Genomic DNA, 23,491 nt, shown 5'->3' on the forward strand with positions numbered 1-23,491 from the left:
GTAGATAAGATGAAGGTACAGTGAATACCAATAAAGAAAATGAAGGTCATCTAATGCTGAGTTGTTTCAGTGTGTGCACTTGTTGGGTTAATAATGGTAATCATAGAACTAGTCCAAATAGTCATAGTAGTGACAGTAGTACTTGTAGTAGTTGTAGAAGTGGAGTAGTATTATATATATAGCATTACTTGTGGTCATGGTTGTAGCAATAACAGTGGCAGTAGTTCTGATAGTTTAACTAACTATCAGTAGTAGTAGTAGTAGTACTCACCGATGTTGGGGTGTTTCAGTAAGCGACAAATTCGTGCCTCACGATCCAATTTCTGGTGGTCTGAAGGAAAACAAAAACAAAAATAGGACGTTACAACAACAAACACTGTAATTTCATGAAAATGTACCCCCCCCCCATTTTTCTCCCCAAGTGTATCTGGCCAATTACCCTACTCCTTTGAGCCATCCTGGTCGCTGCTCCACCGCCTCTGCCGATCCGGGGAGGGCTGCAGACTACCACATGCCCCCGCCGATACACGTGGAGTCACCAGACACTTCTTTTCACCTGACAGAGAGCAATTAAACCAGGGGGACGTAGCACGTGGGAGGATAATGCTATTCCCCCCAGTTACCCCTCTCCCCTAAACAGGTGCCCCGACCGACCAGAGTAGGCACTGGTGCAGCGACCAGGACACATACCCACATCCGTCTTCCCACCCACAGACACGGCCAATTGTATCTGTAGGGACTCCCGACCAAGCCGGCAGTAACACGGGGAGTCGAACCGGCGATCCCTGTGTTGGTAGGCAACGTAATAGACTGCCATGCTACCTGGCCGCCCCCTCTGTGAAAGTGTATCATGAGGACAAAAATTAAGTTGGGGTCTGAGCACATCTCATGTACTTGGTAAAAGGCAAAGAATCTTGGAGGACCAACAGACAGGTTGTAAATCACACTGACAGTTATAAGCTAGAGGACACTCGGCCTCTGTGTCTGTATCTCAGCTGACCTGCTTATCACTGGGCACACACACAGCGACAACACACAAACGCCACACACACACACTGGCGCCAAACTGAAGAGTTTGTTCATCATTCTCCACAGAATTGACGTGAACTTTGGTAGTTTTCTTTGGTTCTCCTAAACTCTTCTTTAAGGCCTGCAAACTGCCATTGGTCCAAAGACTTGACATTGATGGAGGAAGGTTGAGCATGTTGACATTTGATGGAGGAAGGCTGAGCATGTTGATGTTTGATGGAGGAAGGTTGGACATATTGATGTTTGATGGAGGAAGGTTGGGCATGTTGATGTTTGATGGAGGAAGGTTGGACATATTGACGTTGGACATAGGAAGGTTGGACACAGGGCCGACGCATGCGCTGGACAAACTGGGCAATTGCCCAGGGCACCAAGCCACTAGGGGCGCCAAAGAGCGCTGCACCACCGCTGAAAAAAAATATTGCGCTCACTCCATCTCAAACGTTGGTGTGTGCTACTGCTAGCATACTGTGTCTGTGTGTTCATAAGCAAGCTAACACAGACATACCAAAACCACAAAAACTGAAACGGTCGTCGAAATTAAGCGGGGCGCAAAATAAACGCAGTACACTCGAAAAGATAAAAGCCCTGGAAGCGCATCCAAAATTAACAGTGATTTTTACGGGTGGTGCCGGCGGCGAGTCCTCAGCTAACGGGCGGAGAGAGTGCTGTGGCTGAGACTGAGAGTGAGGCACAGCTAGCAGCGGAAGAGACAGCAGCACAGCTAGCAAATGCTGCGGCGGGGCAACTTGGCGAAGAGAGTGAGAGTGAGACCGGAAGAAGACAGTGAGAGTGAGACAGAAAGGAGAGAGTGAGACAGAAAGAAGAGAGTGCGAGTGAGACAGAAAGAAGAGAGTGAGTGAGACAGAAAGGAGAGAGTGAGACAGAAAGGAGAGAGTGAGAGTGAGACAGAAAGGAGAGTGAGAGTGAGACAGAAAGGAGAGAGTGAGACTGAGACAGAAAAGAGAGAGTGAGACAGAAAGAAGAGAGTGAGAGTGAGACAGAAAGAAGAGCAGCTGGGTCGACTGCTGACCTGCCTTTAACAGTAAGCCTATCTGACAACCCCGCATTGTGGTCGAACCGAATCTCTGACACAGTCAGAACAGAGCTTGTTAAGAGACCCAAAGCAGCTGATGAACAATGTGTGGCTCTCCTGCGCTCCGATGTCCAGCCGCGTCCGTCGCCATCGGAGCTGTCGATTTGCATGTGTTTAGCAGCGCCTGTCGTTGGGTGCGGCCAAACATCGGTACACAAAAGAGCGACTCATATCTATGGCTCTGTTAGCGACGGGCGTTGCCAAACATCGGGACACAAAGAGCAACGCATATCAATAGCTCTGACAACGACTCCTAGAGGATAAATGCTGAGTCTCATCACCAGCCAGTCAGACTAGCTTGGTCTAGTCAGAAAGGCACGAACTGAGGAAGCCTCTTGGATGAGAGGCGAAACGTCTTCACGGATATATACCAAGTCCAGTTGCACTTGATTCAACTCCTTTGGATAACCATGACCTGGACTTGGATGAATGAGAACATTCACAGACCTGATGAACAATGTTTTCCCGCAAAATAAAGACTCCCCTCCTCGGAGATTTCGTAAGGACGTTTTCATGACACTTAAAAATGGGGAAAAAATAAAGCGATCATGGTTACTGTACCCCGAATCTCCAGATAGGGTTTTGTGTTCTTGTTGCATGTTGTTCAGGAAACGTGATGTGCGTCTGTCAGCAGATGGATATAACGCATGGAAACACATGGCTGCATGTCTACGTAGCCACGAGCGCTGGAAAGCACACAGCCGTTGTATGGAGGAACGGCAGCACACTCTGAAGGCTGCATGGCCAGTATGAGAAGTGTGGACTGTGAACACATGCAGCTAACTGAGAGAGAGCTACATGACTGGAGGGCAGCACTAACCGGAATTATCAGCATCATCTGTAATTAGCTGAACGTACCACGGCCTTTCGTGGGACAACAGACAAACTCTACGACCCCTCCAATGGGCATTTCTTAAGGCAGGTGGAGCTGATGGCTCAATATGACCAAGTAATGAGTAAACATTTAAGACGAATTGCGAGACGTGACATAACAACTTACTACCTAAGCAAGGATACTCATAACAAACTGATTGTGAGGATAGGAGGGATGGTTCTTCAGCCCATTACTGAAAAGGTTCATAATGCGAAATACTATGCAGTGATTATGGACTGTACGCCCGACATTAGTCATGTTGAACGGATGTCAATCATTGTGAATTGCGAGAACCCTGCTGCTGTTTCGACTGCAGAACACTTAACTGGATTTCTCCCAGTTGAGTCCACAACAGGTGAAGCACTATGTGATACTTTCTTGGGCCATCTGGAAAATCTGGGCCTCAACATTAATGAATGCAGAGGTCAAAGTTATGACACCGGGAGTAATATGAAAGGCAAGAAACAGGGAGTGCAAAGACGAACCCTTGATCTGAACAAAAAAGCGCTCTTCATGCCACGTGGCAGCCACACCTTAAACTTGGTTGTTTCCGATGCTGCCAAGTCCTCTGTGCAGTCTGCAACCCTTTTTGGAATCCTCCAGAGAGTTTATGTCATCTTTAGCTCTTCAACTATTCGCTGCTCCATGCTGAAAGGTAATGTCTCCGGGCTGACCGTCAAACTCCTCTCAGACACTCGCTGGGAATCTGGTATAGACAGCGTGAAGGTGTTACGCTATCAGCTGGAAGAAGGGCATTGTGCGCTGGAAGCACTGGCAGATCATTCCCTCGAGAAGAGAGATGGCATAACAGCGACAGAGGCCAGAAGCCTGGCTAAAGAGATTTCATCAATGTGCATTGTTGTGTGGTACAACATTTTGTATCATATTAATCGCGTGAGCAAAATACTCCAGAGTCCCTCAGTTGGTATGGAAACCCTCAGAAATGAAACCCGCACTGTGGTCGAGGCTTTTGCGGGATTTCAGAGAGAACGGTTTCGTGGCTGCTCGCACAGATGCAGGAGACATGGCCGACAAGGCCTGTGTGGAACTGGCGTTTTCAGAACAAAGAGGGCGAAAGAAAACCCCCCTGGTTGGTACAGCTCTAACCAGTCTAACAGATGTTCACAGCTGGATGTTTTCAGTGGTTTGTTTGGATTTCTCCTCAGCACCACGGACATGCGGAGGACATGGAGGACAGAGATGCTGACGACCTGCGTCTTGAGATAGGCATAGTGGTCAAGAGCTATCCCAGTGGCTTGCCTGATTCTCTCTCTCACATACTGAGTTACATTTACCCGGAAAACCTCTTGGATCTGTACCCAAATCTCAGCGCCGCCCTGCGCATATTGCTGACTGTGCCGGTAACAGTGGCCTGTGGTGAGAGAAGCTTTTCTCAGCTCAAACTCATGAAAACTGACTTGCGGTCAACTGTGTCTCAAGACCGCCTGAATGGACTGGCCGACGTTGCAATTGAGCACCAAATATCTCACAGATTGGATTACTCCAAGATAACTGAAGAGTTTGCTGCAGCCAAATCAAGAAAGGTCCACTTATAAGGGGGCGAGTCAACCTACTAATCGATATGGGATAGGCCTAGGCCTAAGTGTGTGTCACTGTGTTGTGCTACATCATTTCAATGTCGAAATTAATATTTTAACGAGCATGGATAAGTAGACACGTTGGTCCTTGACTAACGGGTCGGACCCTTTAGTCGACTGGTTAACATTGTCGCTTGCGGAGTGGGAGACACGCAGGGACGGATTAAACCAATCTGGGGCCCGGGGCACAATAATTCACGGGGCCCCCCATAACAACACCGGAGAGTCTGAATGCAATTTCACCAAGCAGTTTTGATTAGTCATGTGACTTACAGTAATCACCAGAAACAACGCAACGCATGTGATATTATTAAAGGACCTACAAAACGTTACATCATTATTATTATTATTATTGTTGTTGTTGTTATTATTTCACCCGTCACCAGCACTAACTGCTAAGGCGCGCAAACGTCACGTTAACGTTACCACCCAGAATGCATTGAATATGTAAGGGATAATGTACAGTGAGCCGGTTATTATTACGAAATAAACCCTTGAATCACCGTAATGATTTTTGTTTTTGTTTGTATGTGTAGCCTATAACATTAAATTGTACATTGGTGCTAATGAATCCATATTTGAAATAATACAGGAATATTTTTGGCATACAATTGGAAAAAAATATTATAGCGAATTCGGGGGACAACACAACCACAGGAACTGCCGCGGCCGGGAAGCGAACCCGTATCTCCCGCACCGCAGGAGACATCGCTAACCGCTCGACTAAAGGGTCAGACCCGCCAGCCAGTGGCCAGCGTGTCTACTTATCCATGCACGTTGCAATATTTTGCCACCATGATTGGGAATTGTAGTGAAATCATGTCTTATATAAACCCTGGTAATCGATTACCTCTTGTAATGATTATTATTGTAATGATTATTTATAGAAGGGGTAATCATTGGGCGGATTTCAGAGGACGTAATTTCGCTAATCTCGGGGGCCCCCACAAGGGCGGGGCCCTGGGGCCCGGGCCCTGTCGGCCCGTGCATTAATCCGTCCATGGAGACACGGGTTCGCGTCCCGGCTGTGGTGACGGCCTCCCAAACTGCCCCCGAATTCGCTACAATATGGAATGTTGTTGAAAAGACACAAGAGCCAAATAATATGACATAATAATGTAAAAGTATGAGGGGTGTTTAACAATGAACCAGCGACGCTCTGAAAAGACGCGTTACAGCTGACAGTGGTCATTATAACGCGTCATTTTGAAATGGAAAACCGCTGTGTGTGTATTTACTTTAGCAAATAACTACGCTGTTAACTTGAAGACTACAGAGGTCTGTACTCTTCAACCGGTTCCCCTCAGGGCTGTTGTCTCTCCCCGTTACTCTACAACATGTACACTAATGACTGTCGCTATAGCAACCATACCAACAGACACATATTCACATTTGCGGATGATTCAGTGATTTTAAATCTTCTTGAAAGGGAGGAGGAATAAGCCGGACCTGTGGTCGATGATTTTGTGTCTTGGTGTGATGAGTCCTTTGTCCAGTTAAATGTGTCTAAAACTAAGGACATGATAATTAGTTTTAGAAAGACTTCTCCTAGTCCTGTACCAACCAGCATTAAAGGTGCTGACAACTGAGCTTGTGGACAGCTACAAATATCTGGGGGTTGTTCTTAACAAGAAATTTTGCTTTAAAACTCATGTTGCTTCAAAATCAAAGAAGGTCCAACAAGGACTTTTTTTTCCTGAGGAACATGTGGACATGTAGTGTCTCCTCACAGATGATGACTCTTTTATACAAGTTTTATTGAAGCAGTTTTAATGTGCTGTATTTTGACTTGGTTTTGTAACTTGACTCTGGTCAATAAAAAGCGGCTTGATAGACTCATCAAATGGGCTAGCAACATTTCAGGGACAAGCCAAGCCCAGCTTACTGACCTTTATAATAGGAGGGTGTTCAGAAAGGCTACTTCCCTGCTGGAGTGCCAAAGTCACTCCCTTCGGCCAGAGTTTGAGCTGTTACCTTCAGGTCGTCAGTTGAGGATGCCCTGTATTAGGACTAAGAGATACAAGGCTTCCTTTGTCCCCACTGCCATCCAGTTGTTAAATAGTAGATAGTATGCAATTGTCTGCAGTTCGCTTGTTTCCTTGGTCTGTATATTGTATATTTAAGGGTCCAATCCCCAGGGGCTGGGAACCTTATTGTTTCTGCTCAGATTTTTAGGGGTCCACGCCCCAAGTGGCTGTGTGGCTGCAAGCTCCGAGGGGCTGGGAACCCTATTGTTTCTGCTCAGATTTTAATTTTAATTTTTTCTATTGGTAAAAGTGGTACTGCAGCCTACACAGTAACAGATTCTACAAAACCCTTTGGAGGGCTGGTACAGAACTTCGCCCTTACCCCAGATGCAAAAAATGACACATGTCAACCAGTTGGTGGTGCTGTTTTGAAGGTCAGCGCGTTTTGGCGTGTAACTCCCAAACTGTACATCGGACATTCAAAAGCTTTACAGGCACAGATTCAATGAGCATAGCTGAATCAGGTGGTATAGGCCACGCCCATTTCTGCCTGTAATTGCATTTCGCAAATTTGCGAAAATAGCCAAAATTACTTTTTCGAACTCCTCCTAGGCCGTGCGTTCAATTTACACGAAACTTGGCTCACATCATCTACAAGCACTCAAGGCAAAAAGTTATCAAAAGAATTTTGATCCGTTGCTTGGTTTTGATTTGACAGATCAATAAACCTTGACTGAAAAACAGTGATTTTCCATGACGGTGCCATAACTCATCAATGCATCGACATATCAACTTGAAATTTTAGATGTATGTCACGTACTGTCAAAAGATCCTGACCCATGAAGTGCGTTTCATTTCTCCCGCAAGGGGCGCTATAAATTGGAGATGTTTATATCTCATAATTGGCACAATGGATTTGGATGAAATTTGGGGGGCACAATCTATTGCAAGTTGATACTTGCAATTTGGTCATGATTGAAAAAAGTGGGCGTGGCTTATGACAAAAATGTAAATTTCACCTGCGAAACTTCAAAAATGCCCCAAAATTTCCCAAACATCACCTGTACATCTTACAGAGCTGAGATTTTGTGAGCAGATCCAGTAAGTGATGCCAAAACTTTGCTACACTGCAACATATTGTGACGTGGTTAAATAATGGACTTCTTAACCAACCTTTCGGAGTTAACAAGTAAGCTTTTTATGACCTCTAGTCAAGCAAGTCAAAACAGACACAAGTTTGTATGGGTCTTAGCTCCCCCCTTTTCTTGGCCACCGAAGCGACCCTATCTATTTGCCTACTCTTTACCCTCATGGTGGGAAATAGCATGTTGTCTAATACAACTTCTCTGATAACGTCCCCATTACCTTCCACCACATCACCGCTATCTGTAACAGATATGTCCGTTTTTAACATGTTCAATATCCCACAGCATAACCAAGACATTGACACCTCAGTTGCATTGTGGGTAATATGCGAACGAACCCAGGACAGAAACACTCTAGTAGAATTCGCCACACTGCCCCCTTCCTTGAAAGACCAACGTCCCGTTGGCCTAACCCAAATCCCATGTGGATGGGTCCATCCACCATGAGGGTTTCTTCCACCGAGCACCTCTCCCATCCCGGGTTGCTCCTTGCCGCGGGCTGCTGATGGATGACGGGGGCGGCTCTGCATCCGCTGGGTCTGAGCCCCCACCTTCGACGTCACTGCTGTTTCCATTCGTGGCCAGGGAGGGTAGCTCTGTAAACCCAGTGTCCCCGCCCCCTCCCTGGCCCAAAACAAGGTGCTCTAATGGTAGCTCCTTGCTGACATCCAGGGAGGTTGGCTCTGATCCAGCAGTGTCCTTACCCCCTCCCTGGACCCCGGTAGCCTGGTCTACAGAGAAGGAGGAGTCTGTCACCCCACCTCCTCCCACCGCAATCTCAGTCCCAGCTGGGTCGATGTCCCGGCTTAAGTAAGGTGCGAGGCGATCTTGGTGAAGGATGACTATCCGAGGGCGGCTGTGGAGCTTCACTCTATAGGTAACCTCTGAGATCCTCTTCAGGATGAGGCAGGGCCCCTCCCAGTTGCTGTCCAGCTTTGGGGACCGTCCCTTCTTTCGCCGTGGGTTATACACCCATACGTTGTCCTCCTGCTGGTACTCTTTGCGGTGGCAACGTACATCATAGGCTCTCCTCTGCCTTTCCCCTGCAGAGGCCATATTCTCTCGAGCCAGCTGATGAGTAGCCTCCATCCGGTCCTGTAGTTCGTCTATAGTCCTGACCTGGCGGCCCTCGTACTGGTGGGTTTGGCGGCTTGCCAAAGACCAGATCCACAGGCGTCCGTAGCTTCCGACCAAACGTTAGTGCAGCTGGGGTGCAACCCGTGGACTCCTGAATGGCCGACTGGTATGCCATGAGTACCAGGGGCAGATGGCAATCCCAATCCTTTTGATGCCTCGCCATGAGCATGGCTAGTTGTGTGACCAAGGTCCAATTGAACCGCTCAACCAGGCCATCACTTTGAGGGTGTAGGGGAGTGGTCCTGGTCTTCCGTACCCCAAGGCGCCGACACATCTCTCCAAACACCTGGAATTCAAAATTGCACCCCTGGTCACTGTGCAACTCCTCTGGCACCCCAAACCGGGTGAACATCCCCTCAATAAGGCAGTCTACCACCGTGGCTGTAGATTGGTCAGGGATAGCATAGGCCTTGGGCCACTTGGTAAAATAATCCATAACTGTGAGAATGTAACGATTACCATCCTCTGTCATGGGGAATGGCCCAACCACATTCACTCCAATTCTTTCCATGGGCGCCCCCACCCTGTATTGCTGCAGGGGGGCATGGGATTGCCCAGCTGGCCCCTTCTTTGCATTGCAGGTGTTGCAGTTACGGCAGAACCGCTCCACGTCTCGCCGGCACCTCCCCCAGTAGAATCTTTCCTGCAGCCGCCGCAGAGTTTTGGTAATGCCGAAGTGTCCCACTCCAGGGGGGCCATGAACTGTGCTTAACACTTGCTGTTGTAGTGCGTGGGGAACAACTAGTTGCCAGGTACTGCCTCCCCTCCTTGGCTCTTCCCACATGTGATAGAGGCAGCCCTCATGAAACATGAGTGAATTCCACTATCCCAGCAACGCCTTGGTGGTGGGGGAGTGGGGACCTGCCATCTCTCTACTTGGGACCTCTTTATGTGCTAGCCAATGTATCACGGGTCTCAGGTGGCTATCCCGATGTTGGAGTTCCCCTATCTTGGCTGGTGACATCTCCTCCAGTGGCGCACTTGGGGCCACAAGTGTCCGCACTGTAACCCGATTCACCCGTTGCTGTTCTCGAGTCTCCAACCGGCTACAATGGCGGCAGGCCTGATCCGAACAGGGGCGTCTGGAGAGAGCATCAGCATTGTTATGTCGGCTGCCTCTTCGGTGCTCCGTGGTGAAGGTAAATCCCTGCAAGGCCTCTCATTTGGCTACCTGCCCTTCTGGTTTTTTGAAGCTAAGCAGCCAGCAGAGCGATGCATGGTCCGTCCTCAGTAGGAAGTCCTTTCCATACAGGTAAGGCTTAAAAAGCCTTACGGCCTGTACGACTACCAGGAGTTCTCTCCGAGTCACACAGTAGTTCCTTTCTTCCTTACTCAAGGCTCTACTGTAATAGGCCACCACTCTTTCCCCTTCCCCACTGGGCTGCGACAGGACTGCTCCCACACCTACATCACTGGCATCAGTGTCAAGTATGAATGGCCGCTGCCTGTCTGGGAGGGCTAGCACTGGTGCTTGGGTCAATGCTTTCCGGAGTATCTGAAAGGAGCTCTCACATGCTTCAGTCCAGTGGAACAGTTGTCCCTTCTCGGTGAGCTGGTGGAGCGGACAGGCTTTGTCTGCAAAGGCGTGCACGAACCGACGGTAATATGATGCCAGTCCCAGAAAACTCCTCACCTCCTTTCTTGAGGTGGGTATTGGCCAATCCCTGACTGCAGTGACCTTGTCATTGTCTGTGGACACACCTCCGGGCCCAACCACATGTCCAAGGAATCTTGTCTCCTGCTGCAGTAGATTGCATTTTCTCGGATTGAGTCGTAGGTTGGCTCCTTGATGCGTTCGAGCACCAGTCGCAGGTTGGAAAGGGCCTCAGTAAACGTAGCTGTATGCACCAGGAGGTCATCCAGGTACACCACGCAGGCAGAGCGAGGGATGGGGCCAAGGACACGCTCCATGAGGCGTTCAAATGTGGCCGGGCTATTACATAAGCCAAATGGCATGACTGTGAACTGCCAGAGTCCTCGGCCAATGGTGAAGGCAGTCTTTGCCCGGGATTCTTGGGCCATCTCTACCTGCCAGTACCCACTTCTTAAATCCAGGGAGCTGAACCATTGGGAAACTGCCACACAGTCAAGAGCTTCGTCGATGCGGGGGAGTAGGTACGAGTCTTTCCGGGTCAGGTTGTTCCGGATCAGGTTGTTTAGTCGCCGATAGTCCACACAAAATCGGAGGGAACCATCCTTCTTGGTAACCAGCCCGGCAGGGAACGCCCATGGGCTATCGGAGGGTTCAATGATCCCTGCAGCTGCCATCTCCTGGATCTTTGCTTCTGCCTCTTGAAATTTCATCAGAGGGAGACAGCGAGCTCTCTGGCGGACTGGGTCTGCATTACCAGTGTCAATGTGGTGCTGTACAAGATTGGTGCGGCCACACTCCAGATCACTCCAAGCGAAGAGGTGTCTGTTCTCTATCAACAGGTTCCGTACCTGCTCCCCCTCTTCTTGGCTCAAACCCTCCATGCACTTTTGGGCCAGTTCTTCCAGTGCAGAGGCCGTTTCTGGTGATGTACCTTCCCATGGCCCTGAAGCCAAGCACAAGATTCTTGGTCCACCTTTATTGCCCCCCGGATTGCTGCGTACGGTAATGGCATTCAGCACTTGGTTGCCCACCTCCAGCTGTGGACCGGCCGCCCGTACCACCGCACCAATGACTCTCAAGGCATCCAGTCCAAGGATACAGCTCTCTCGTATGTCTGCTAGCCAAAAGTCTTGCTGTACCTCCATTTCTCCCATCTTAAGGGTCAGTTTACTTCTCACAACCTCCATTGCACGCTGTCTGTCTTGGGAGAGAGATCCCTCCTCTGTTGCTCTCCCTGAGGTTTCTTCCTGTTTTTTCTCCCTGTTAAACGGTTTTTTTTAGGGAGTTTTTCCTTATCCGATGAGAAGGTCTAAGGACAGGATGTTGCGTTGCTGTTTGTGATATTGGGCTATACAAATAAAATTGATTTGATTTGATTTGAATTGATTCTCCCCTCCATTCTAGCACACTGACCTGTAACTGTCTCCATCTTTACTTCTGTCGGCATCCACTGTACTTCTTCTCCAAGGACCCCTGGTCTCACCAAGCTGAAGGTGGATCCGCTGTCGACCAGGGCAATGCAGGTATTGCCTTTCAGCTGACAGGAGACATGGAGGCTGAAGCCAGCGCCAATCGGTCGAACGACTCTGGGATTGTTACTCCGGAGGCTAATCAGCGATTGGGTGTTGCCAAACCGGCGACCCAGGCCAGTGGTTAGCGCCCCCAGTGATATCTCTCCAGCCGCCAAGTCTAGGAGTGCCTGCCTTGCATCTCTCTCCAGGGCTGCTGCTAGGTTGAGTACTTGTTGATTTTCTGTCCATCTCATCACCCTAGCAATCAGGTTGAACTGAGCAAGGAATCCTTCCCAGCTGGAGCTCCTGTCGTAGCGCCCCAACTTCACCGAGGGAGTGTTTGGGCTTGGCCAGGGGTCGGTACAGTTGGTGTGTCTTGTACTGGAACCATATCTGCAAGGTGTGTTCCACTCTCCAGTAGTGGCAAAAGGGGCAGTTAGGAACTTGGGTTGAAGTTCCCTCTCTGTAGATCGTGTCCAGCTTGCTGCTCATGTTTCCCCCTGGTGACATACTTTCCAGGTGTGCCCAACATGTTCCTGATGGCCGCCGCTGATGGCTCTCTCTCCACGGGTCATGTCCAACTTGCTTCTGGTGGCTTCCCCATGGCTTGAAGCACCGGCTGGCTGTTTTTCGTCGCACGGTCGGGGCAGGCCGCAGCAAGGGACTCCTCATTGGACTCGCTCTGAAAGAGAAGAAATTTTCCATTTCCTTGGGACTCCGCCCCTCGGACATTACCCAGCGCGCCTACCGCACTCGGGGGTGGGCACGGGTCTCCCCCTTCCTGAGGCCGCACTGCACTACTCCCATCTGACAGACAGAGCAGACCTCTGATCTCCTTTTCGAAAGCAGCAATTTCCATACGCTCACCGGCCGACTTTCGGTTACGCCCTTCGGCCAACGTTTGCTGTCTAAAGAAGTCCATCCCACTTCTGACACCAGTGTGACGTGGTTAAATAATGGACTTCTTAGCCAACCTTTCGGTGTCAACAAGTAAAGTTTTAATGACCGCAAGTCAAGCAAGTCAAAGCAGACACAAGTTTGTATGGGTCTTAGCTCCCCCCTTTTCTTGGCCACCGAAGTGACCCTATCTATTTGCCTACTCTTTACCCTCATGGTGGGAAATAGCATGTTGTCTATAACAACTTCTCTCGTAACGTCCCCATTACCTTCCACCACATCACCGCTATCTGTAACAGATATGTCCGTTTTTAACATGTTCAATATCCCACAACATAACCAAAACATTGACACCTCAGTTGCATTGTGGGTAATATGCGAATGAACCCGGAGCAGAAACACTAGTAGAATTCGCCACAATATAGTCATGTCAGAAGTCCGTCACTCTATATTTGTCAAAATATGAAAAATCATAAAACATAAATATTTCTGCACAGATTCATTCAATTGCTACCAAAATCGCCACGGACATTCTGGAGGATGAACATATCAAGTGGTTCAAAGATTGTTCTAATCGATCACACAATGTACAATATATGCCTGTACAGTGTACAATATACGTAATATTTTTTATTTTCAAAAACATTTGATCAAACTATTCCAAAATATTTGACAGGACATGTGACACTACCAGAATGATGTGTGAATTTTTTCAGATTTTTCTCAGCAAAGGTTTTTGTGTTATAAGCGTTTAAAATATAAGGGACAACATGCAGCTCTTTACCAGCAATTATGCTATTGGTTCAAGGTGGCGTATCTTGTTCACAGTAACTCCGATTAACACAAACCTTGGTCCACTAATAAGTCATGACTCCCTGAGATCCTGTGCATTATTTATTGTTAATTGGCCACTAGGTGGCGCTATGCAGCAAAATCATGAAATGCGCTACAATTATATTTCCAAACTACTTGTAGCCTGTCAGTGTGATCAAAATGAAGCTTTGCAGCTAACAGCTCTGTACTCTTGTGAGCACCATTCAGTAAAGGAAATGTTATAATGCAAATCATTATCAACCCAAGTCCAGTCTACTACCCTTTGACACTGCTATACAACGCACTTCAGGAGTATAACTACACATTTCTTTCAAAATCAGCAAACAACTCACAGAATTACACATGAACAACTGTAAAATAAGCCTCTGCTTTCACATCTTTGGCTCAGACACTGCCATTAGCTGCGTCTATTAAGAATTAATCGCAGTTTCCTGATGACGGCTTCACGCATTCACTGCATAGATGCTAAACTCAGATACAACATACTCATGCTTCATTATATACTCATACTCCCACTTCAACAGTTTTTATTAAAATACAAATAAGTTCACTGAACCTCGGAACAAGGTTTCCACCAGGCTACATTTGTCCCACTTTACTGAATAACTCACTGCAAGACTGCCAAGAAACACTCTGAAGTTTATGGAAGACAACCTCTTCGCTCCTGTCAGCCTGAGACTTGCGTCCATGGGAGTGAGCACTAGAACTGTACTTCTCCTAAAAAATATACTACATGTTCTTCGACTTTTATTATTCAATACTTAACACTCAACATTGTTTAAAGTATATACTATAGCCTAATACTACTCATTTTGCCCCACGTTATCCGTAAATGTCATTATATTCTTTTAGACAAATATTTTGTTTTTCTTTGAGCCCCAACCCACACGACGTTAATAAACTGTTCCAGTTTCATCAATAATCCTTTGTTTACTTCATATATTATCAACAGTTGTACGCTATATTCACAACCATCCTCATACACCATCTTGACGGACAGCTTTACGACCACCGGTGCTCTTTAAGACTGAGACTTGCATCCGTCTAATAATCAAACAGTTCAACTAGCGTGGCTCCTACAGACAGCCAGATCCGACTTACATACATGGGGGGCTTGGACCCCGTTAGTACCTGCTTGCAGGTCTAGTTATTGTTTGATCTACTTTGGTTCTCCTTGCCCACTATGACCTCTTGTCAAATGCGCTTTGGTGTTTGTATGTTTTGTCTTTGTGTGAGAGTTTTTATACTGGCAGCAAACTAATTTCCCTGCAAGGGACAATAAAGATACTTTGACTTTTGATCTATCTATCTATCTGTCTGTCTGTCTGTCTGTCTGTCTGTCTATCTATCTATCTATCTATCTATCTATCTATCTATCCATCTGTCTGTCTATCTATCTATCTATCTGTCTGTCCAGGGCCGGTGCATGCACTGGGAAAACTGGGCAATTGCTCAGGGCGCCAAGCCACTAGGGGCGCCAAAGGGCGCCGCGCCACTGCTGAAAAAAAAAATATTACGCTCTCTCCATCTCAAACGTTGGAGTGCGGTACTGCTAGCATGCTGTGTGTGTTGTGTGTTCATAAGCAAGCTAACACAGAAAACAAAACCACAAAAAATGAAACGGTCATCGAAATTAAGTGGGCCACAAAATAGACACCGTACACTCGAAAAGACAAAAGCCCTGGAAGTGCATCCAAAATTAACAGCGTCCAGTGGCAGTGGTCTTGTAACCATCCCTCGTGCAGGTCTAGAGCAGGGGAGGCTGCATTTTCTATTTACGCCCCAAGTAGATGAAACGCCCTGCCTGAGGACCTGGGAGAGGCCTCCACACTGGACGCCCTGCCTGAGGACCTGAGAAAGGCCCCCATACTGGACACCCTGCCTGAGGACCTGAGAGAGGCCCCCACACTGGACGCCCTGCCTGAGGACCTGAGAGAGGCCCCCATACTGGACACCCTGCCTGAGGACTTGAGAAAGGCCCCAACACTGGACGCCCTGCCTGAGGACCTGGGAGAGGCCCCCACACTGGACACCCTGCCTGAGGACCTGTGAGAGGCCCCCACACTGGACACCCTACCTGAGGACCTGAGAGAGGCCCCCACACTGGACGCCCTGTTTGAGGACCTGAGAGAGGCCTCCACACTGGACGCCCTGCCTGAGGACCTGAGAGAGTCCCCCACACTGGACACCCTGCCTGAGGACCTGAGGGAGGCCACCACACTGGACACATTTAAAAGCAGGTTAAAAACCTTACTTTTCAAAACAGCCTACAGCTAAAGTCATAGAGTGTGTTAGTGTGTATGTGTGTGTGTGTGTGTGTGTGTGTGTGTGTGTGTGTGTGTGTGTGTGTGTGTGTGTGTGCGTGTGTTTGTGTGTTTTATATATTTTGCTATCTTTACATATTCTGCCCTGTTGTTACTTTTAATTAATCAGTGTTTATGGCACTTTTACTTATTTATTTCACTAACTCAGTTTTAAACTTGTTTGTACTTTTCTAGAATTTGCCTGTACTTTATTTATTTATTTTTTGTGGGGGGGGGATTTTATTGATTTCATTGCTTTATTGTGTGAAGCACTTTGTGTTACATTTGTTTGTATGAAAAGTGCTATGCAAATAAAATCTGATTGATTGATTTTTACGGGTGGCACCAGCGGCGAGTCCTCAGCTAACGTTAGCGAGGATGCCAAATGGAGCAGGCACCGCCTGCAGCGCTGGGTGGGCAGGTGGAGAGAGTGCTGTGGCTGAGACTGAGAGTGAGGCACAGCTGGCAGCGGAACAGACATCAGCACAGCTAGCAAATGCTGCTGCGGGCCAACTTGGCGAAGAGAGTTGAGGGTGAGACAGAAAGAAGAGAGTGAGGGTGAGACAGAAAGAAGGGAGTGAGAGTGAGACAGAAAAAAGAGAGTGAGAGTGAGACAGAAAGAAGAGAGTGAGACAGAAAGACGGGAGTGAGAGTGAGACAGAAAGAAGAGACTGGGAGTGAGACAGAAAGAAGAGAGTGAGAGTGAGACAGAAAGACGGGAGTGAGACAGAAAGAAGAGAGTGAGAGTGAGACAGAAAGACGGGAGTGAAAGTGATACAGAAAGAAGAGAGTGAGAGTGAGACAGAAAGAAGAGAGTGAGGGTGAGACAGAAAGAAGAGAGTGAGAGTGAGACAGAAAGGAGAGAGTGAGACAGAAAGAAGAGAGTGAGAGTGAGACAGAAAGACGGGAGTGAGAGTGAGACAGAAAGAAGAGAGTGAGGGTGAGACAGAAAGAAGAGTGAGAGTGAGACAGAAAGAAGAGAGTGAGACAGAAAGAAGAGAGTGAGGGTGAGACAGAAAGAAGAGAGTGAGACAGAAAGACGAGAGTGAGAGTGAGACAGAAAGACGAGCAGGTGGGTGTGCTGCTGACCTGCCTTTAACAGTAAGCCTATGAAGCAGCGATGCTCTGAAAAGACGCGTTACAGCTGACAGTGGTCATTATAAGACAGTTAACTTAAGGCGGGTCTTTAGAACCACAGGGATACTTAAACATTGTATTTCCATGACGCAAACATGGGTTTTCAGAGTGACATGCATGACAGCGCCTCCCTCTGACTTCCAACCAGGGCGCAGTGCGCGCCTATGAGCTGTACAACGCATGCGCCTCCTTCATTGTTATAACCTCCCTTTAATGTTGGTGTTAACAGCGTACTGGTTTTAAATAGCTGTCAGTGATATGAGGCGTTTAATCACATGTTCTTTGTAACGTCCACATGGGGGGCGCACTTTCGTTGTTTTGCCCTGAGCGCTTGATTGCCTCATGCCGGCCGTGGTTGGACATGTTGATGTTTGACGGAGGAAGGTTGGACATGTGGGCTTGTTGTCAGACCAGGTCCACTATGTTGACCGGCTTTGGGCTGGACACTCCAGTAGTTAAAATGTCAACATTACCTCGAATGGAACTACAAGAAACCTGGAACTCATGGCTGTGTCCTTTGCCATGGGATGCCGAGTTCACAGACTGAAAAATATTACAAGAATTAACTATAGTATATCATTAATTAATGGCTAGAATCTAGATCTAATGTAAAAGTATTCAGATTCTGATTCAGACAACTTTATTGATCCCAGAAGGGTAATTCAGTTCCCACAGTCCACCCAGACATACACAAACTCACAGACAAGCGGCAATCATCACCATGTCAGAGACAACAGACAGATCAGTACGTGGGCAAGAGATGCACACTGCCACCCTCATGTGGCCCTGCATGCAAACCCACGAGGACCAGGCGAAGGGCAAAAATCCATATAAGTCAAAGAGCAGAACAATACATAAACAAATGAAGCATCCCAACATGCATTGCGCGCCACATTCCCCACTACAGCCATTGAACGTACAGGCCCACAAGCCATGCGAAAACAGACACAAGGCATAAACCAACTATTGTGATTTAAAACAAAATAAAGCATTTATTTAAAATGACTAATCTCAGCATTTAACAGCCTGATAGCAGAAGGAATGGAGGACCGAGAATAGCGATTGTTTTTCCTAGGGGGCGCTTTATAGTGCTGGCCTGATGGCATTACAGTGAATAGACTGGACAGGACGTGGTCAGATTGGCTAACAATTCCTTCTGCTTTCTGGGCCACACGTTTCTCCCAGAGGGAGCACAAGTCTCTCTGCTGGACTCCCATTATTTTGGAGCAGACCTACACTGTACTGTTTAGTCTATTTCTGTCCTTCACAGTCAACTCAGTAAACCAACAAATAGAGGAAAAAGTTAAAAGACTTGCAATACATGACTGGTAGAAAATACATAAGATGGGGTTACAGACGTTACAGCAGTTCAGCTTCCGCGGTAAGTGAATTCTTTGTTGTCCAAGCTTGACAATTAAATCTGTGTTCACATCAAACTTGAGTTGGGAGTTGAACACAGCTCCCAAGTACTTATAAGTGTCAACAATTAGAAGAGCCTCACCATGTATAGTGCTAGCTTTGGGTTATCACTGTTCTTCCTACGATCAATGATAAGATCCTGAGTTTCTGACACATGAAGGTCAAGGAAGTTATCATCACAACGGTCAACAAAGGCAGGTAGGGCACAACCAGGATCTGACTCCGAGCCCTGAAGAAGAGACACAAGTGCGGTATGGTCAGAGAATCTCACCAGGTAGCTACCTTCTTTAGAAGACCTGCAGCTGTCTGTATACACAATAAAAGCAGGAGGGAAAGAACACAACCCTGCAGCGAGCTCCTGTTTGAGACCAGGACATGGGACATGACTCCGTTAACTAAAACCTTCCGGGTTCTGTCTGTTAAAAAGTTTAAAAGCAGCGTTAAAAGCTGATCAGCTAAATTAAAATATGAAGCAAGCCACTCGATCAAAATGTGAGGTTGAAATTGTTAAAAGCCGAAGAGAAGTCAGCAAATAAAAGTCTCACATGAGAGCTGAGTTTCTCCAGGCGCTTATATACTTTGTCAAGGATAAAGAGTGTTGCATCCTCCACACCCTTATCAGCTTGATAAGCAAACTGCAAGGGGTCTAGTTTGCCTTCAACTACGGAGACAACCTCATCTTTTAAAATTTTCTCAAAGTTTTTCATTGCAAGTGATATTAAGTGCAACAGGTCTGAACTGACGTTATTAATTTGACGTAACCAAATTAGTCAACGGTTTGGAAAATCCTTGAATAATGTATTGGTTTTGGTTGTCACCCTCAGAGAGAGTAGTCAGGTTTGTTAATGACGATATGATAAACTTGTGGTCTTTCTACATATTAATTCGCAGGAGGATTTTTCAACATTTTCACATGAGACAGTATAATTGACTTCATATAATTACTAATAATACGGACATTTATCTTCAATTTTGTATTTCTTTCCATTTTATTGTTCATAATGATACTTGAGATCACATGAGTAAATCATTGTACTCGTGGAGTCATGTGAAAACAAATATCGATCAAATCTGTTATTTTCCTTGTTATATATGCAGTTGTGGCGGACACTAGTACCATATACGCATATGATACATTCATATCCCTGTTTAAAGTTAAGAGTATATTAGAGGGACAGCTCATGTTGGACGGTTTGGAGACAAAACGAGAGAGACAAGACTGAGATGGCTTGGACATGTGTGGAGGAGAGATGCTGGGTATATTGGGAGAAGGATGCTGAATATGGAGCTGCCAGGGAAGAGGAGAAGAGGAAGGCTAAAGAGGAGGTGTATGGATGTGGCGAGGGAGGACATGCAGGTGGCTGGTGTGACAGAGGAAGATGCAGAGGACAGGAAGAGATGGAAACGGATGATCCGCTGTGGCGCCCCCTAACGGAAGCAGCCGAAAGTAGTAGCTGTAGTAGTAGTAGTAGTAGTATTAGTAGGTCATTGTTTAAAGTAGAATTTACATGCATATTTACTTATTAAATCTCCATTTTATGTGAGGGATTTAGAAGGGAAACACATGACTCTGACAGGTAGACTGAAAGATACATAATGACACAGATAAAGCAATGTACACAAAGACAAAGACACACCCATGCGCGCGCGTGTGTGCGCACGCGCACACACACACACTTTGCGGATGGTGTTGCTAAGCAACCTGATTTGTGAAGCAACTGTACAGAAAAAGAAAACTGCATAAAACATAAATTGAGAGAGCGAGAGAGAGAGAGAGAGAGAGAGAGAGAGAGAGAGAGAGAGAGAGAGAGAGAGAGAGAGAGAAAGAGATAATTAGATAAAATAGTAAGTAGATACAACAGTACGTAAATAGAAAGTTGATAAAATAGTAAGTAGCTAGAAAGTAAGTAGACAAAATGATAAGTAGATAGAAAGGAAGTAGATGTAGTAAGTACATAGAGAGTAGATAAAATAGTAAGTAGAAAGTATATAAAATAGTAAGTAGATAGAAAGTACATAAAATAGTATGAAGATAGAAAGTAGATAAAATAGTAAGAAGATAGAAAGTAAGTAGATAAAATAGTAAGTAGACAGAACGTAAGTAGACAAAATAATAAGTAGATAGAAAGGAAGTAGATGAAATTGTAAGCACATCGAAAGTAGATAAAATAGTAAGTAGATGGAAACTATGTAGATAAAATAGTAAGTAGATGGAAAGTAGGTAGATAAAATAGTTAGTACATAGAAAGTACATAAAATTGTACGTAGATAGAAAGTACATAAAATAGTACATAGATAGAAAGTAGATAAAATAGTAAGTAGATAGAACGCAAGTAGATAAAATAGTCGACAGAAGTATGTATAAAAATAGTAAGTAGATAGAAAGAAAGTAGATTAAATAGTAGGTAGATGGAAAGTAGATAAAATAGTAAGTAGTTAGAAAATATATAAAATAGTAAGTATATAAAATAGTAAGTAGATAGAAAGTAAGTAGACAAAATAATAAGTAGATAGAAAGGAAGTAGATGAAATAGTAAGTACATAGAAAGTAGATAAAATAGTAAGTAGATAAAATAATAAGTAGATAGTAAGTAGGTAAAATAGTAAGTAGCTAGAAAGTAAGTAGATGAAATAATAAGTAGATAGTAAGTAGGTAAAATAGTAAGTAGATAAAATAATAAGTAGATAGAGCGTAAGTAGGTGGGTCTGCAGTGGTGTAGCTGTCGGAGCATCGGCTTTGTGTCGATGCAGTTGCCCACTGGGGACCGGGGTTCGCGCCCCGGTCTCGTCAGATCCGACTACTAAGCAGCAATAATTGGAAACGCTGTCTTCGGGAGGGGGGCGGAGTCGGCTTGTGTTCATCACATGAATGCGTCTCTGTGTGTGTCGGAAAAAGCAGTGGTTCGGCCTGGAGTCGCCTTGTCACGAAAGTGTCGAGGCGTCTCCTTCGAGACTGCCGGCCGGAGAGATGCAGTTGGCGACGCATTCAGTACAAGGGTTGGTGTTTGAACTAGAATAGGGATCAATTGGCCACTAAATTGGGAGAAAAATAGAAAAATCAGAAATAAATTTAAAAAAATAAGTAAAAAGTATATAAAATAATAAGTTGATAGTAAGTAGGTAAATAGGAAGTAGATAAAATAATAAGTAGATAGAAATTAAGTACGTAAAATAGTATGTAGGTATGAAGTAGGTAAAATAGGAAGTAGGTTGTCACAGCCTGGTTTGTAGGCTGCGACAAAGATAGGAGACCAGACAAGTTTGCAATTTTTCCCAAGCACATTTATTTAAAAAAAACGGCACCTGGAGAAGCATTTAAGCGTGACAAAGAGAGATAGAAGGCCAGAGAGGTTACACATTAAACAGTACAGTACAACTTAAGAGCAGGGTGCTGTTGACAAAGCATCTGCCACAATATTTTCAAAGCCTTTAATGTGGCAGATATCCAAACAATAAAGCTGCAAAAACAAAATCCACCGCATCAACCTACGGTTTGGGCACGTAGAGAATGCAAAAAGGTTACTGGGTTATGGTCTGTGTAGACCATCAGAGGGACAGAACCAGAGTCAACATAGACTTCAAGCGTCTCCTTCTCGATAACAGAATTATTTAACTGAAGAGAGTTACATTTCTTCAAGTAGAAACTCACGGGACATTCCACCCCACTGCCATCACACTGAAACAGGACAGCACCTGCTCCTACTTCACTTGCATCCACATGCAGCCTGAAGGGCCTGTCCATGCATGGAGCTGCAAGAACAGGGGGTGAACAAAGAACACATTTGACATAGTCAAAGGCTTGTTGACAAGAAACTGACCAAATGAACTTTGCCTTGCTTTTAAGTAACTTTGTCAAAGGAGCTACCACAGTCGAAAAGTTTTTACACAAACTGTGGTAGTAAACCCCCAAGACCCAGAAAACACTGGAGTTCCTTCTTGGTTGCTGGCACTGGATACTGCTCAATTGCAGTCACTTTTGCCTGTACCGGATGCACGGTCCCCTGCCCAACTACCCTACCAAGGTAGGTGACGGTGGCCTTAGCAAACTCACACTGTGCCAAGTTAACCGTCAGGCGTGCATCACCCAGATGATCGAACAGCTTTCTAATATGAATCAAATGCTCTTCCCACGTATCGCCTGTAGATCACAACATCGTTGAGGTGCACCGCACATCCCTCCAACCCATATTCATCAGTCGCTGGAATGTCGCTGGCGCATTACGCAACCCAAAACTCATGGCTGTATAGGAGAAAAGACCAGAAGGGGTTATGAAAGCTGAAATTTCACTGGCTCTTTTGGACAGCGGTACTTGCCAATAACCCTTCAGTAAATCAAATTTACTGATGCGCTGAGCTGAGCCGATCCGATTAACACAGTCCTCAATGTGCGGCAGTGGATACGCGTCTGGTTTAGTGACCCCATTTACCTTACGATAATCTGTACAAAACCTAGGGCTTTTATCGGACTTATCAACCAGCAAACGAGGTGACACCCAGCTAGAAGAGGAGGGTTCTACTTTACTGGTCTCAAGCATATATTTATGTCTGCATCCATCACTTTTCGTTTTTCCTCTGACACCCGGTAAAAATGCTGGCGGATTGCCTGCGCCTCGCCTACATTAATGTCATACTCTATCAAGTGTGTACGGCTTGGTGTATCATTAAACAAGCACGGATAGCTGTTGATAAGAGCAGACAGCTCAGCACACCTCCCCTCGGACAGATGCCCAAACAGAGACACCAGAGTTTTCAGTGTTTCACAGGTTTTTGACTGGCCACACAACAAGCTCTCATCAGGCGGTGTAACCCCATCATCCTCCTGCACAAAGGAGGAAATAACAGAACTTGCCACCATTGCGGCTACTGAAACTGGATTAGCAGACTCTTTCTGCTCCTCACCATTACATTACATTACCTTACAGTCATTTAGCCAACACTTTTATCTAAAGC

The 23,491-nt window shown here is 46.1% G+C and overlaps 1 protein-coding gene across 2 annotated transcripts in view; it reads right to left on the reverse strand.

The window, feature by feature from the left end:
- The window catches only part of camk2a (calcium/calmodulin-dependent protein kinase II alpha), a 292,509-nt gene that overhangs the window by 196,554 nt on the left and 72,464 nt on the right, over positions 1-23,491 (reverse strand). For both annotated transcript variants that reach the window (XM_056284736.1, XM_056284737.1), the window contains exon 3: positions 272-331. In XM_056284736.1, the coding sequence (XP_056140711.1) occupies positions 272-331 (60 nt within the window). The remainder of the gene's footprint in view (positions 1-271; positions 332-23,491) is intronic.

The sequence above is a fragment of the Lampris incognitus genome, chromosome 8 (genome assembly GCF_029633865.1).
Source record: "Lampris incognitus isolate fLamInc1 chromosome 8, fLamInc1.hap2, whole genome shotgun sequence".
Classification (NCBI taxonomy): domain Eukaryota; kingdom Metazoa; phylum Chordata; class Actinopteri; order Lampriformes; family Lampridae; genus Lampris; species Lampris incognitus.